The 14,100-nt window shown below is 56.6% G+C and overlaps 2 protein-coding genes across 11 annotated transcripts; one reads left to right on the forward strand and one right to left on the reverse strand.

Annotated features, from left to right (window-relative positions):
- The first annotated feature begins 107 nt into the window (after positions 1-107).
- Positions 108-8,575, forward strand: WDR6 (WD repeat domain 6). Its single transcript, XM_067754345.1, has 6 exons — positions 108-353; positions 4,787-7,268; positions 7,374-7,457; positions 7,555-7,671; positions 7,769-7,887; positions 7,981-8,575. The coding sequence occupies exons 1-6, from the start codon at positions 254-256 to the stop codon at positions 8,439-8,441; spliced, it is 3,363 nt and encodes a 1,120-aa protein (XP_067610446.1). The 5' UTR covers positions 108-253; the 3' UTR covers positions 8,442-8,575.
- Positions 8,576-8,638: 63 nt separating this feature from the next.
- Positions 8,639-13,949, reverse strand: DALRD3 (DALR anticodon binding domain containing 3). 10 transcript variants are annotated; one of them, XM_067754352.1, is made up of 14 exons: positions 13,574-13,831; positions 12,792-12,864; positions 11,440-11,853; positions 11,063-11,358; positions 10,682-10,938; positions 10,518-10,597; positions 10,306-10,434; positions 9,927-9,997; positions 9,772-9,833; positions 9,577-9,659; positions 9,304-9,486; positions 9,114-9,245; positions 8,955-9,023; positions 8,639-8,872 (listed from the first exon to the last, which is right to left on the reverse strand). In XM_067754352.1, exons 3-14 carry the CDS (start codon positions 11,593-11,595, stop codon positions 8,753-8,755), a joined length of 1,638 nt encoding a protein of 545 aa, XP_067610453.1. In that variant the 5' UTR covers positions 11,596-11,853; positions 12,792-12,864; positions 13,574-13,831; the 3' UTR covers positions 8,639-8,752. The 10 variants fall into 10 exon arrangements, 9 of the variants coding, with proteins under 9 accessions (XP_067610453.1, XP_067610454.1, XP_067610459.1 ...); XM_067754353.1 differs by having other exon boundaries at positions 11,440-12,864; positions 13,599-13,831; XM_067754358.1 differs by having other exon boundaries at positions 10,682-10,877; positions 11,440-12,864; positions 13,574-13,829.
- Positions 13,950-14,100: the final 151 nt, after the last annotated feature.

The following is a 14,100-nucleotide window of genomic DNA, read 5'->3' on the forward strand; positions in this document are numbered from 1 at the left end:
GCGGGGCGGGGCGCCGCGGCCGGGTGCATGCTGTGACGTCACGTGAGGGGAGGGCGATTCGGCCCCGCCAATCCCAGCCGGACGGCGTGGGGCGGAGAGTCGTCGTCATTGGGCCCCGGCGGCAGGCGCCCCTGCCTCTGCTACCTGTTGCTACGGGCGCTGTAGAGCTGCAGCGAGGCGCGCGGGAAGGCTCGTCTCGCGAGAGCTCGGCTCTCTTCTTGACTGTGGCAGCTGCAGCGGTTCTGGGACTGACATGGACGCTCACGAGGACTACGTTTGGCCGAGGGCAACCTCGGAGCTCATTCTCCTCCCGGTCACGGGTCTGGAGTGCGTGGGGGAGCGGCTTTTGGCCGGTGAGTTTTGGTTGAGGCGCGCGCTAGCGGAGAAGAAACTGAACGCTCGCCTGGGGAGCGGCCTTAAGAACAAAGGGATGCCCCGAGGAGGAGGACGGGCGGCGGGCGGGAGCCCGGAGATGGCGGGGCTGAAGCGCGGCCCGAGGAGTCCAGGAAACAAAAAACTGAGGTGGCTCCCGAGGCCTTTCATAAACTGCAGGTGACGCGGAGAGGGCGGGTGGGACGGCAAAAAGGAGCGGGGAAACGCGGTCGGCGGGGGCGGGGGAAGGGAATGAGGGAAGCCTGTGGCCGCTTCGATGGGTTGGGCCTCTCCTGAGGGGGCTCGGCGAGTAGGTCGGCGATGAGGCCCCCCCCCGTGGGCGGGTCCAGAGCCCGGGGCGTGGCCTTTCGGGGGTGGGCAAGGCCCAGAAGGGGGTGTGGCCTCTCCGGTGTGAGAGTGCGGCGGGTGAGGCTCTTACCTAGAAGGTGGAGATGAAGAGCCTCTGACCAGGATGGGGTCGCGGGAAGCTGAGGACGAGACCTTTCTGAGTAGGCCAGTGCGGAGGCTCAGGTCTCTCCCGAGATGGTTGGGTTCCAGGAAGTCTGATGTCGATGCCCCTCCGAGGAAGGTCGGCTCGGGTAGCAGAGGCCAGGGATCTGAGGCGGCAGAGACCTGAGGAGCGGTGAGGCTCGACTGGAAGCCACTAGTGACCGATGATGGTGCTGCTGAGTTTGATAAGGATCCCAAGGCAGAGCACTGGCTGTCAAGCCTTGAGTGAGCTGCTACCAATCCTAACGGGGATGGATGTATGGGGGTGGGGGATGGGGCGAGGGATGGCCCAATTTTGATGTGGTGTGGGGGCTCTGGGAGCCCAAGGTTCCTACACTGAGCTAAACTCCTAAGGCTCCTGGAGGAGAGGATAGCTAAGCAGAAAGCTGAAGAACCGCAGAAGTAAACTAGAAGAGAAGGTTCCTGGCAGAGGGTGAGCAAGCCAAAGGCCTTAAGACTGAGTTTGTCACTTTGTGTGAAAGAGGGAATTCTTATGAGGCTTCAGTAGGAGGGGAGGGTGGTCTAGGAGAAGAGGCTGGAGAAATGAACAGAGGCCAGTCTATTTTAGGCCTAGATTTGACTCTATCCCTAAGGGCATAACATCCCAGTGGCGAAGCCCCATTGAAAGGTATTAAGCGTGGGAATGGCTTGGGAAGTTCAGATCAGAAAGTTTTTAAAGTGAATTCACCTATTCCTGTGACTTCCAAAGTGACTTTTATGTTGACAGTTCTCAAATCCCACCCATGTGTGCTGATAGTCTAAATGTGTATCTACAATCTGAATTCCCAGCCCTTGTTGTCAAGTGCACAGGTGCCTACAAATTGAAATACTGTTCAGCAGAGGGAACACCAGCCACTCAGGTGCCCAAGCCCAAGAATCTACCTTGTTCCCTAGGCCAGTCTGGTTGATTTGCACTTCATACATGTGGCATCTATTTTTTCTACCTTTATTGCCATCAAATTTGAGGCCATGCACCTATGCCTCCCTGACCCCCTCAGTAGTGTTCTCTCTAGCCCATCCTTGAGCCCTTTGTTTCCTGTTCTAGCCACACTACCCAAAGCTCTTGCTCACCTCAGGGCCATCAGAATTGCTGTTTCCTCTGCTACGGAAGGTTCACCCCCTCTCACTCCTGCCTGCTCTTCCTTTGACTAACTGCTGCTGATCCCTGATTCCTCAGCCTAAATGTTTTGTCCTCCAGTTGGCCTCCCCAGACACTCACCCAGTCTGGTCAGATCAGACCAGGGTTTCTTAGTCTCAGCACTATTGATATATTGGAACAGATCATTCTTTGTGTGAGGGGCTGTCTAAATTGTACGATGTATAGCAGCATCATTTAGCCTCCACTCCTAGATGCAAGTAGCACACACAACTCCCGGTTGTAACAACCAAAAATGTCTTCAGACATTACCAGATGTCTTCTGGGGGGGGAAATTGCCCCTCTGTTGAGAACCACTGGAGTAGACTTTCCCATTTTATATCCTTTTTTTTACCCCCCCCCCCATTTTATATTTTTAAAGCAACCTATATAGTTCTTTCTTGGAACTTAACCAAAATTATAACTATGTAGTTTACTTGTGTGATATTGTTTGTTTGTTTTTAATATTTATTTATTTGGCTGTTCTGGGTCTTCGTTGCTGCATGTGGGATCTTCAGTTGCGGCATGCAGGATCTTTTAGTTGCGGCATGAGAACTCTTAGTTGCAGCATGCAAACTCTTAGTTGCTTCATGTGGGATCTAGTTCCCTGACCAAGGATGGAACCCGGGACCCCGGATTGGGAGCGTAGAGTCTTAGCCACTGGACCACCAGGGAAGTCCCTATTTATTTTTTAATTTTTATTTTATATTGGAGTATAGTTGATTAACAATGTTGTGTTAGTTTCAGGTGTACAGCAGAGTGATTCAGTTATACATATATATGTATGTATTCTTTTTCAAGTTCTTTTCCCATTTAGGTTATTACAGAGTACTGAGCAGAGTTCCCTGTGCTATACAGTAGGTCCTTGTTGGTTATTTTATTACTTTTTAAAATATTTATTTATATATTTTTTGGTTATCTGTTTTATTTTTATTTGTTTGGTTTTTTAAAAATATTTATTTATTTGGTTGCGTTGGGTCTTAGTTGCAGCTCCAGGGCTCCTTAGTTGTGGCTCACCAGCTCCTTAGTTGTGGCACATGAACTCTTAGCTGCAGCATGCATGTGGGATCCAGTTCCCTGACCAGGGATCAAACCCGGGTCCCCTGCATTGGGAGTGTGCAATCTTATCCACTGTGCCACCAGGGAAGTCCCCTGGTTATCTATTTTATTTATTTATTTAAAGTATTTAATTAATTTATTTATTGGCTGTGTTGGGTCTTTGTTGCTGCGCGCGGGCTTTCTCTAGTTGCGGTGAGTGGGGGCTACTCTTTGTTGCGGTGCGAGGGCTTCTCATTGCGGTGGCTTCTCTTGTTGCGGAGCACGGGCTCTAGGTGTGCGGGCTTCAGTAGTTGTAGCACATGGGCTCAGTAGTTGTGGCTCATGGGCTCTAGAGCGCAGGCTCAGTAGTTGTGGTGCACAGGCTTAGTTGCTCCGTGGCACGTGGGATCTTCCTGGACCAGGGCTCAAACCCGTGTCCCCTGAATTGGCAGGCAGACTCTTAACCACTGTGCCACCAGGGAAGCCCCTGGTTATCTATTTTAAATATGTGTGTGTACATGTCAATCCCAGATTCCCAATCTATCCCTCCCCCCACTCTTTCCCCCACCCTGTAAGCATAGTTTTGTTTTTTTTAAATTTTACTGGAGTATAGTTGATTTACAATGTTGTGTTAGTTTCAGGTGTACAGCAAAGTGATTAGGTTATACGTATACATATATTCATTCTTTCTCAGATTCTTTACCGATATAGGTGATTACAGAATATTGAGTAGAGCTCCCTGTGCTATACAGTAGGTCCTTGTTCGTTATCCGTTTTTTATATAGTAATGTGTGTATGTTAATCCCAAACTCCTAATTTATGCCTCCCTGCCACGTTTCCCCTTTGGTAACCATAAGTTTGTTTTTGAAATCTGTGAGTCTGTTTCTGTTTTGTAAATATGTTCATTTGTATATATTTTTTATTCTGGCCGTGCCTCGCAGCTTGTGGGATCTTAGTTCCCCCACCAGGGATCAAACCCGGGGCCTCGGCAGTGAGAGCGTGTAGTCATAACCTCTGGACCGACAGGGAATTCCCTGTTTGTAGACTTTTTGTTGATGGCCATTCTGACCGGTGTGAGGTGATACCTCATTGTAGTTTTGATTTGCATTTCTCTGATAATTAGTGATGTTGAGCATCTTTTCATGTATTTTTTAGCCATCTGTTGTGTGATATTGTTTAATGTCTTCCTAATCCACAGGAGCAGGGTCTTTATTCATTACTGCAGCATATAGTTCATTGTCTGGTTCATAATCGATGTTCTGCAATTTTTTTTTTTTTTTTGGACTGCATTACGGCTCCTGGAAATCAGGAGGGGTTCTGCTGTGGACCCAAGGTGGAGAGATTGACTTACTGGGTCTGCCTCTCCCCTGGGGGAGGTGGAAGTGGGAAGAATGCATGTAGAGGTAAATGAGGCCAAGGATTTGGGGACTAAAGCTGAGAGGATTCCTGTCTGAAGCATGAGAAGTTAGGTGGGGTGAGGAGGAGACTGAGTTTGAGGAATTCATGGTTGAATTGAATGTGATGGGTGACTGATGAGGGGATCAGAAAGTCAGCACTGAAGGTACAGCTGAAGGTGAGACCAAGGATTTTCCAAGGTTCAAGACTGCAGGACTGAGTGACCTAATATATTCATAAGCTACATACTGAGAATTTTCCCTGCTCCCTGTCTCTTCTTCATGGCTCGTCAGAGTTAGGTGAGGGGTTCTGATGCGGCTCTTTGCCTCTGTCCAGGTGAGGGGCCAGATGTCCTGGTGTACACCTTGGATTTTGGTGGACATCTGCGGATGATGAAACGAGTGCAGAACCTGCTTGGCCACTATCTTATTCATGGGTTCCGAGTGCGACCAGAGCCCAACGGAGACCTTGACTCGGAGGCCATGGTGGCGGTGTTTGGGAGCAAGGGACTCCGAATTGTGAAAATTGGCTGGGGACAGGGCCGCTTCCGGGAGCTCTGGCGTTCTGGCCTGTGGAACATGTCTGACTGGATCTGGGATGCCCGTTGGCTTGAGGGGAACATGGCCTTGGCCCTGGGCCACAACTCAGTGGTGCTGTATGACCCTGTGGTAGGGTGCATGCTGCAGGACGTACCCTGCACGGACAGGTGCACCCTCTCCTCAGCCTGTCTGATTGGAGATACCTGGAAGGAGCTGACCATAGTGGCGGGTGCCGTTTCCAACCAGCTCCTGGTCTGGTACCCAGCAGCTGCTTTAATAGACAATAAGCCAGTAGCCCCCGACCGACGGGTTAGTGGGCACGTGGGTGTCATCTTCAGCATGTCATACCTGGAAAGCAAAGGGCTGTTGGCCACAGCTTCAGAAGACCGAAGTGTTCGCATCTGGAAGGTGGGTGACCTGCGGGTGCCTGGGGGTCGGGTGCAGAATATTGGGCACTGCTTTGGGCACAGTGCCCGTGTATGGCAGGTCAAGCTCCTAGAAAATTACCTTATCAGTGCAGGAGAAGACTGCGTCTGCTTGGTATGGAGCCACGAAGGCGAAATCCTCCAGGCCTTTCGGGGCCACCAGGGCCGTGGGATCCGGGCCATAGCTGCTCATGAGAGACAGGCCTGGGTGATCACTGGGGGCGATGACTCAGGCATTCGGCTATGGCACCTGATGGGGCGTGGGTACCCGGGTTCGGGGGTCTCCACCCTCTGCTTCAAATCCCATAGCAGGCCAGGTGCCCTCAAGGCTGTGACGCTGGCTGGCTCATGGCGAGTACTGGCAGTGACTGATACAGGGGCCCTGTACCTTTATGACCTCGAGGTCAAGTGCTGGGAGCAGCTGCTGGAGGACAAGTGCTTCCAGTCCTACTGCCTCCTGGAGGCAGCCCCTGGTCCTGAGGGCTTCGGACTGTGTGCCATGGCCAATGGGGAAGGTCATGTCAAGGTTGTCCCCATCAACACTCCAACTGCAGCTGTGGACCTGACCCTGTTCCATGGGAAGGTGCACAGCCTGAGCTGGGCCTTGCGTGGCTACGAGGAGCTTCTGTTGCTAGCATCGGGCCCTGGTGGTGTGGTGGCTTGCCTAGAGATCTCTGCTGCGCCCTCTGGCAAGGCCATCTTTGTCAAGGAACGTTGCCGGTACCTCCTACCTCCAAGCAAGCAGAGATGGCACACATGCAGTGCCTTCCTACCCCCGGGCGACTTCCTGGTGTGCGGGGACCGCCGGGGCTCCGTGTTGCTGTTCCCCTCCCGACCAGATTTGCTCAAGGATCTTGGGGTCGGAGGCAAAGTTGGGGCTGCTACTGGAGCACTTGGAACGGGTAGTGGCAGTGGTGGGAGTGAGAACACCTTGGCTGAGTGGGGCCCTGTGTCCACCCTCCCTTTTCTGCATGGGAAACAGGGTGTGACCTCAGTCACCTGCCATGGTGGCTACGTGTACACTACAGGGCGTGATGGTGCCTACTACCAGCTGTTGGTGCGAGGTGGCCAACTCCAGCCAGTCCTAAGGCAAAAATCCTGTCGAGGTATGAACTGGGTGGCTGGGCTCCGAATGGTGGCTGATGGGAGCATGGTCATCCTGGGTTTCCACGCCAAGGAGTTTGTGGTGTGGAGCCCCCGGTCGCATGAGAAGCTGCACATTATCAACTGTGGTGGAGGGCATCGCTCCTGGGCCTTCTCTGATACCGAGGCAGCTATGGCTTTTGCCTACCTCAAGGATGGGGATGTCATGCTGTACCGGGCTCTTGGTGGCTGCACGCGGCCACATGTGATTCTCCGGGAGAGCCTACATGGCCGTGAGATCACTTGTGTAAAGCGTGTGGGCACCGTCACCCTGGGGCCTGAATTTGGGGTGCCCAGCTTCATGCAGCCTGACCACCTGGAGCCCGGTAGTGAGGGCCCTGGCCTGATCGACATTGTGATAACGTGCAGCGAGGACACCACCGTCTGTATCCTGGCACTCCCCACAGCCACAGGCTCAGCCCATGCGCTTACAGCTGTCTGTAACCACATCTCCTCGGTGCGTGCAGTGGCTGTGTGGGGCACTGGCACCCCAGGTGGCCCTCAGGATCCTCGGCCTGGCCTGACTGCCCATGTGGTATCTGCGGGGGGCAGGGCTGAGATGCACTGCTTCACAATCATGGTCAGCCCAGACCCCAGCACCCCAAGCCGCCTTGCCTGCCATGTCATGCACCTTTCGTCTCACCGGCTGGATGAGTACTGGGACCGGCAGCGCAATCGGCACCGGATGATCAAGGTGGACCCAGAGACCAGGTGAGGTGCACTGTCAGACAGGAGCATGGGGTGGGGGGGCATGCAGGGCAAGCCCTGTGCCGCTGCTCCAAGGCTCTGCCTGATGGCTGTGTACTGTCCTTGCAGGTACATGTCCCTAGCTGTGTGTGAGCTCGACCGGCCTGGCCTTGGCCCCCTTGTGGCTGCAGCCTGTAGCGATGGGGCAGTGAGGTGAGCATATAGGACCCAGGGGGCCTGGAGACAAAAGAAAAGGATGTAAGGATGTTTAGAATGGGTTCTGAGCTGGCCCATCCTCTGCACCCCCCAGGCTCTTTCTCTTGCAGGACTCTGGGCAGCGGCTACAGCTCCTGGCTGAAACCTTCCACCACAAGCGCTGTGTGCTCAAGGTCCACTCCTTCACACACGAGGCAACCAATCAGCGGCGGTGAGAGGGGCTGCATGGTGGTCCTGCATGGGTTTGGTGGGGGCTCCTATTGCTTTCCATCCCCTCACTGACCCAGCTGCCTTTTCCTGGCTACCAGGAGGCTGTTCCTGTGCAGTGCAGCCACGGATGGCAGCCTGGCCTTCTGGGATCTCACCACTGTGCTGGACCATGGCTCTCCTGCCCTGGAGCCTCCAGCAGACCCTGGGCTTCCCTACCGTGAGTAGCTAGAGTGCCACTGTGGCTGTCCCCCCACCTCCCAGTGCACTCAGCCAAGTGTTGAGCTGGGTAGTGACAACCATCTTCTTCCAGGGCTGGGCAGCCCCTGCCTGACTCTCCAGGCTCACAGCTGTGGTGTCAACAGCCTGCACACTTTGCCCACACGTGAGGGCCATCTTGTGGCCAGTGGCAGTGAGGATGGCTCCCTCCACATCTTTGTGCTTACTGTGGAGGTGCCAGAGCTGGAAGAGGCTGTGGGGGGTGCTGAGCTGGTGCCCCAGCTGCAAGTGCTGGAAGAATACTCTCTCCCCTGTGCACATGCTGCCCATGTGACAGGCCTCAAGATCTTAAGCCCAAGCCTCATGGTCTCAGCCTCCATCGACCAACGGCTTACCTTCTGGCGTCTGGGGCATGGTGAGCCCACCTTTATGAACAGTACAGTGTACCACGTAGCAGATGTGGCCGACATGGACTGCTGGCCCGTGAGCCCCGAGTTTGGCCACCGCTGTGCTCTTGGGGGCCAGGGCCTTGAGGTTTACAACTGGTATGACTGAGATGTCCCGCGGTGGCCGGCATGCTGGGCATGGGGCCTGCTCACAGACAGAGTGACTATCTGTGCCCATGCCCAGTGTGCCTTGAGGGGAGGAAGAGGCAGCCGCGGGCTCCTGACTCAAGAGCAGGAGCTGGAGGTGAGTTGAAAGCCACCTGGGCAGACCAAGAATATGCCCCACTCCCCACAATGGGACAAAACTTTGTCACAGAAGCAATTTATTTTGGCTCCGGGTCTCTTAACAAAATCTGTGGGTTTTTTCCCTTTCAGTTGATGACTTTGTGGACATTCCCAGATATTGGGGCCTCTGTGGCCTTAGATGTGACTCAGTGGAGGGAGACCCAGCATGGCCAGCCCGGTGTGGAGCACTTCACGCACAGCCCGCAGAAGCTGCAGACGGGCAAACATTTGACCAAACAAGTGTGGTCGAGGCTCCTGGAGGAGAGAAAGGGGCCTGCTGGTCTCATCCTTTGCTTCCCCTGCACCCCCCACATATGCCCTTTTGCTGTGCACTTACCCCTAGGATGTGTACCCGGTTATAGTATGAGCTGAAATCCATGCTGAGCTGTACCAGGAACTTGCACACCTAGAGACAAGAGACTGAGTCACTGGCCTGTCTCTGTGCCCCAGAATAAAGACTAGTGTGTGCAGTCCATCCCAGTGTCCTCTGCCTTACCATCTCTGTGCGTGCAGTGATGTGGAGCCCTGGGGCTGTGCAGGGTAGGGCTGCTGTCTGGCTCAGCAGGTCTGGGAAGGGGAGGATGCTGTTGAAGAGCAGCAACCACTCACCCTGTGGGGGAGAAGGGTGCTGGGAGGGAAAGGCCTGAACTTCCCACATGTGACAGCTACCCAAGAGGGGCACTCACCTCATCATGTAGCAAAGAGAAATCCAGACTGCTCACAGGTGGGAAAGTGGGGTACAGACCTTGTTCCATGCTGCACTTGTAACTCTCAAAGAGTGTGGCAAGACGTGCACAATTATACATGACAAAGGTGCCACTTTTGGTGCCCTTTGTGGAAATGCTGCTGTCGGCCAGGGCCAAGAGAAGCTGAGGAATAAGGGCACAGCTGCAGAGGGAGGGACAGCCACTGCACACCCTGTCCCCCCAGCCCTGGCCCAGCATGGCGCCCAGGCTCACCTGACTTTGTGGGGCTGTGCTGAGCATCTCAAACTTAATGGTTGCCACAGAGAGAACCCTGAAGATTTCCATCCAGGCTGAGTCTGAAGGAGTACGGATCAGTTAATCAGTCTCTACAGGCAGGGAACGAGGGGGGGGCAGGGGGGCAAATGACCTTCCCCTACCCAAAGCACAGCCAGGGTCTCCCAGGCGCACCTTGTGCCAGGTCCCTACCGCGCTTCAGTGCTGAGGCCTTGCACACCTGGGCATGCCGGAGCCTGCATTTTGAAAAGAGTGAGAGGAGGACCAGGGGGCAGAGTCCCCCACCGCAACTACCCTGGCTTGGTGGCCTTCCTTCCAGCCTCACTCACTCGTAGTACTCGGGGGCAGTCAGGGTGCCAGGTGCACCAGCTACTTTCACTGGGCCACAGACCAGGTGCTTCTGTCAGGAAGATAGCAGGGGCTCAGCCAGCTGGCGATACCCTCCAGGAACCTAAATTTGGTTCCTGGACTCCCCCAGCTTTTTACCTTAGAAACTCCATCCCCACAGGGTAGCCTCCTCAACCTATTCTTCAGTATTCTCTGGGCTATGATGCCTCCAGAGACCTCTCCCAGCACCTGCTACACATGCCCATTTACCAAGCCTAACATGTCCCCAAGGTCAAGTATCACCTTCTGGACCCATCAACTAACAAGTGGGTTTCAAGGGCCCTCTGAGATTGGTGTGGGGAGCCACCATCACTAACCTACCTGTCTGAGAGGAGCCTGGTCATCCAACTTCCACCAAAGCAGGTCCAACTTCTGTTGCTGGAACTCCTCCTCACAGCTCACCACGTGTACAACCATGCAGCTATCTGCACCAGCATCTGGGGCCGCAGCCTATAGGGTAGGACAGTCACTGCCGGGGACACAAGACATCTGGTTTGCTAGAGGCCTGCAGGGTGGGGTGTCAAGTCACTAACCAGGCCTAGGGAGCTGTCCTCAGCCCAATCCTGCACAGCCTGCTGCAGCTCCGCCAGCACAGCGAGCAGATCCTCTGTCACTGCGAAGAGAACACACAGGGCTGAGGCCGGCGGGGAGTGCGGGGCCCGACTACTTTCTGGCCCTGCGAGGCTCCGGGTCCTACCCAGACAGCTGTCCAGCTTGGGGTCATAGCCAGTTGTGCGTCCCCGTTCGTCCACCAGCTCCTTCAAGTACACTCGGCCCAGGGCGCCAGGGGGCAGGGCTTCCGCGTTACGGGCAGGGGTGAGCTCTGCAAGCGCGCGGCTCCTTAGGGCTTCGGTCGCGGCTCTCTCTGAGGCCGCGGGCCAGTCCACCCGCAGCTGCTGCAGGAAGGTCGGCATGTGCGGGTCCCGCACAGCGGGCACTAGGCGCACACTCACCCTGCGAAGCGAGGCGGCCGCCTCAGCCCGAGCACCGGGCTCAGCTATCCCCCACTTTCCACCCGCAGCGGCTCTCGGGCCCCCATCGCGCGCTTTCTCCTTTGTGGGCCCGCGCCCCAGCTCACCTGTGAGCGTGCAAAGCTCGCGCCAGGTGGTCGGCCACGAGCACGGCACGCAGCTGGCTCAGGCGGAGGGCGCAGGGGCTGCCGCGCAGCGCCGGGCAGTGCAGGACGACGCGCGGGCCCGGGGCGGCGGGGACGGTGGGCGCGGCATAGGCGGCCACGGCGCCGAGGACGCGCTCGAAGACGGCGGACCGCCGCAGCTGGAGCGCCAGCCCCGCGGGGGTTGGCGCGCAGCTCAGTACCGGGGCCACGCCAGGACCCTGCAGGCCGACGATGGCGTGAACCACGCGCTCGGGCACCTGCAGGAAGACAAGCTAGTGAGCGGGTCGCAGCGCTCCCAGCTACCTCGGGCCGCACGTCCCCGCCCTGCTCGCGCCCACCTGGTCGTCCCCGAAGCGCGCTTCTAGCGCGCGCCGCGGTGCCAAGAAGTCTCGGACACGCAGGTGGCGGGCGCGTGTCTCCTTGAACCATACTGGGCCGCCCGGCCCCAGGGCCGCGTTGAGGGCTCCCAGCGTCTCCTCTACCCCAAGGCGCATGGCGACCGGAAGGAGTAGGCAGAACCGGAAGCAAGGAACCGGAAGCAAAATTTCGAGGTCGAACTTCAAGGAGGGCCAATTGGTTGGGGCGGGGATCTGGCTGCGGCCCGTGAGTGCACAGGTGCGCTCGACCTACGACTCCAGTGCTGCCTCCGCGTGGCCCACCAGCCTGGCTCGGCTCCGGGTCCGAAATCTCTGGGTACGCTACGGGCCTAGGATTCTCTCGCCGTCGCCCGCAGTAGCAACCAGGGAAAGAACCTAAGTCTTACATTTATGTATTTGTGATAACGTTTCATTTCCTCCATTTACACATGATCAAAACGGCAAAAGTCCCAAATGGATTCTCACTGAAATAGGGCGGCTAACATTAAAGCCACTTTCATGACCTACTGAAAAACTCACATTTTTAAGACAATTTGTGTTCTCCAGTTTCGGGTTATTTGCAAGCATTCCCTCCTTTGACATATGGGTTGTCTTTATTCATAAAAAATGCCCACTGATGGATCCTCCCACTTCCTGGTTTAGGCAACCAGCCATTGTGGATCAAATAAACAACGTGACCATGAGAAGACCCAGCTTAAGAACAGTTCTCTGAGCACCCCACTCCTCTACCAGTGAGAATGCTCTTTCCTCTGTCCCACCAGGGCTCCTGAATGTCTTCACTTCACTGTAACTTAGATAACCCTTTTCTCTTTTCTTTAATGGGGATTGAACCTAACGCCGTAGAGCGCTGTGCAGCAGATCACTGGCAAACCCCTGATCTCCGCCCTGGAGCAGTGAGAATAACCAGAGCTCAGAAAGGAGAAAAGCCTAGGCGCAGGAAAAGCTTCGCAAGGCCCCTTTCTGGGCTAGGGCTGCAAGGCCCTGCTGGGAAGTGCCGAAAGAGCACTGGGCGGACACGACATTCCCGATGGCTTCTTGGGTGCCCACTCAACGGGAGTGATCGTGTCATTCCAAAGCGCTTTCCATGCGTCACGCGCACGACCCGGGGACAGCTGCTAACAGGGTTGGGGGCCCCGAGGCGGAGCTGGGGACTTCAGCTACTCTGGGTGCATGAAGACGGTTGGGGGTGGTTTTACCCCAGGAAGTGAAAGGCTATCTTTAGCGAGCTGCGGGCTGGGGCTGCCCTGGGGGACTCACCGCCATTTGCAGCCCTATACGGAGGCCCTGGGTCCTCCCTCCCTTGCCAATGGTACCTCGGGCTCCAGAGGTGGCCACCGCCTCGGCTCTCCGACGTCTACGCCTGTCACTTCTAGCCTGAGGGCGCACCTGAGAGAGGGACGGAAACCAGAGCGACCCAATAAAGTATGTCTGGGGATCAGGGGCTAGCCCATTCCATCTGGGTCAGGACGCTGCTCAGGCAGGAGAGCAGGGAACGAAATCCAAGTGCAGCTGGAATGCTCTGGAGACAACAGCTGCTTTTGGGATTCCGTTGCCCGCTGTCCAGCCGGGGGGTGGGGTTGAGGGGGTTATCCCTCGCCCTAGGGCCAGATCAAAACCCCCCACTCCCAGTCGGCGGACTCAGGAGGTGAAACCAAGTCTAGTGGGAATGAGCCGCTCACCTAGGCCCCCAAACAATATGGGTGGTGGGGGCCTTCCCCGGGACCAGGTCCCGATCCGGATTAGATCCGCGGGGTAGGATTAGTCCTGTTGGTCTCATGCAGTCAGGGCCACTGCAGTGACGGTGGCGGGGCGGGCTTCGGGATCAACCAAGAGGGAAGCGCGCCCGTGGGATCGGAGGGGAAGTAAACCCTACTCGGGGACACCCCGGCACCCGGGACCCTTTGTCCGGTGACGCTGCCAGTGCCCGGAGCGCTAGGGGCCCAATGGGCCCGCACGGCAGCGACGGGACTCCCGGAAATCCATTGCGACCGTCCTCGGTTGTGTCGAGCCTCCCGCCAGCCCCGTCCCGAGGGTGGCAGACGCGGCAATGTGCCCCTGAGGCCAACACACGGTGGGCGCGCGGAGATGCCAGAACCTGCGCGGGCGCCAGCGATTCTCACGCCAGTAGGCCTTCTGATTCGGCTCAAGACGGGGCGCAAGGAATTCTCGGGACGCAAGCGAAGTGAGCGAGGACAAGGCGATGCTCCAGCCGCTGTCTAGTTCAACGTCTGGTCCGGTTTAGGCCCGGTCGGCCGCCGAGCACCTAGAAGTACCCTACCAAAGCGTCCCCTTCCGCTTGCTTTGGCCGCAGATTTGGAGCCATTTTAAGACGAAACCAACCAGCCACGCCCCCTCGCGCTCTGGAGAGGCCAATCCATGCTCAACCACGCCCCGTGCGACTCGCGGCCGCGGCGCCAACGGTCGCGCTTGTGACGGTTAGGGAGGGGCGGGACTCGGGGGGGATAACCGAGGGAAACTTGAGCTGCCTACCCCGCCCTCGGAACCCGACTCTCTAAAGCCGGGATTAGCGATTTGGGGGCTGACGCCACGCCCTGGCCAGATGTGCGGGAGTCGAACGGGTGCTCGGCCGCCCCGCCCCGGGCCCCGGGAGGCCGGCGTAAT

The sequence above is a fragment of the Pseudorca crassidens genome, chromosome 10 (genome assembly GCF_039906515.1).
Source record: "Pseudorca crassidens isolate mPseCra1 chromosome 10, mPseCra1.hap1, whole genome shotgun sequence".
Lineage (NCBI taxonomy): Eukaryota > Metazoa > Chordata > Mammalia > Artiodactyla > Delphinidae > Pseudorca > Pseudorca crassidens.

What these genes read in the sequence shown, in the direction of transcription:
- WDR6 (XM_067754345.1), top strand. Translation starts at nt 254, where the DNA reads ATGGACGCTCACGAGGACTACGTTTGGCCGAGGGCAACCTCGGAGCTC. An exon ending in GGGGGAGCGGCTTTTGGCCG is followed by an intron (nt 354 to 4,786) that starts GTGAGTTTTGGT and finishes GCCTCTGTCCAG; the next exon opens with GTGAGGGGCCAGATGTCCTG. An exon ending in AAGGTGGACCCAGAGACCAG is followed by an intron (nt 7,269 to 7,373) that starts GTGAGGTGCACT and finishes CTGTCCTTGCAG; the next exon opens with GTACATGTCCCTAGCTGTGT.
- DALRD3 (XM_067754350.1), bottom strand. Translation starts at nt 13,255, where the DNA reads ATGAGACCAACAGGACTAATCCTACCCCGCGGATCTAATCCGGATCGG. An exon ending in AGGACAGCTCCCTAGGCCTG is followed by an intron (nt 10,435 to 10,517) that starts GTTAGTGACTTG and finishes CCTACCCTATAG; the next exon opens with GCTGCGGCCCCAGATGCTGG. An exon ending in TCTCTTTGCTACATGATGAG is followed by an intron (nt 9,246 to 9,303) that starts GTGAGTGCCCCT and finishes TTTCCCTCCCAG; the next exon opens with CACCCTTCTCCCCCACAGGG.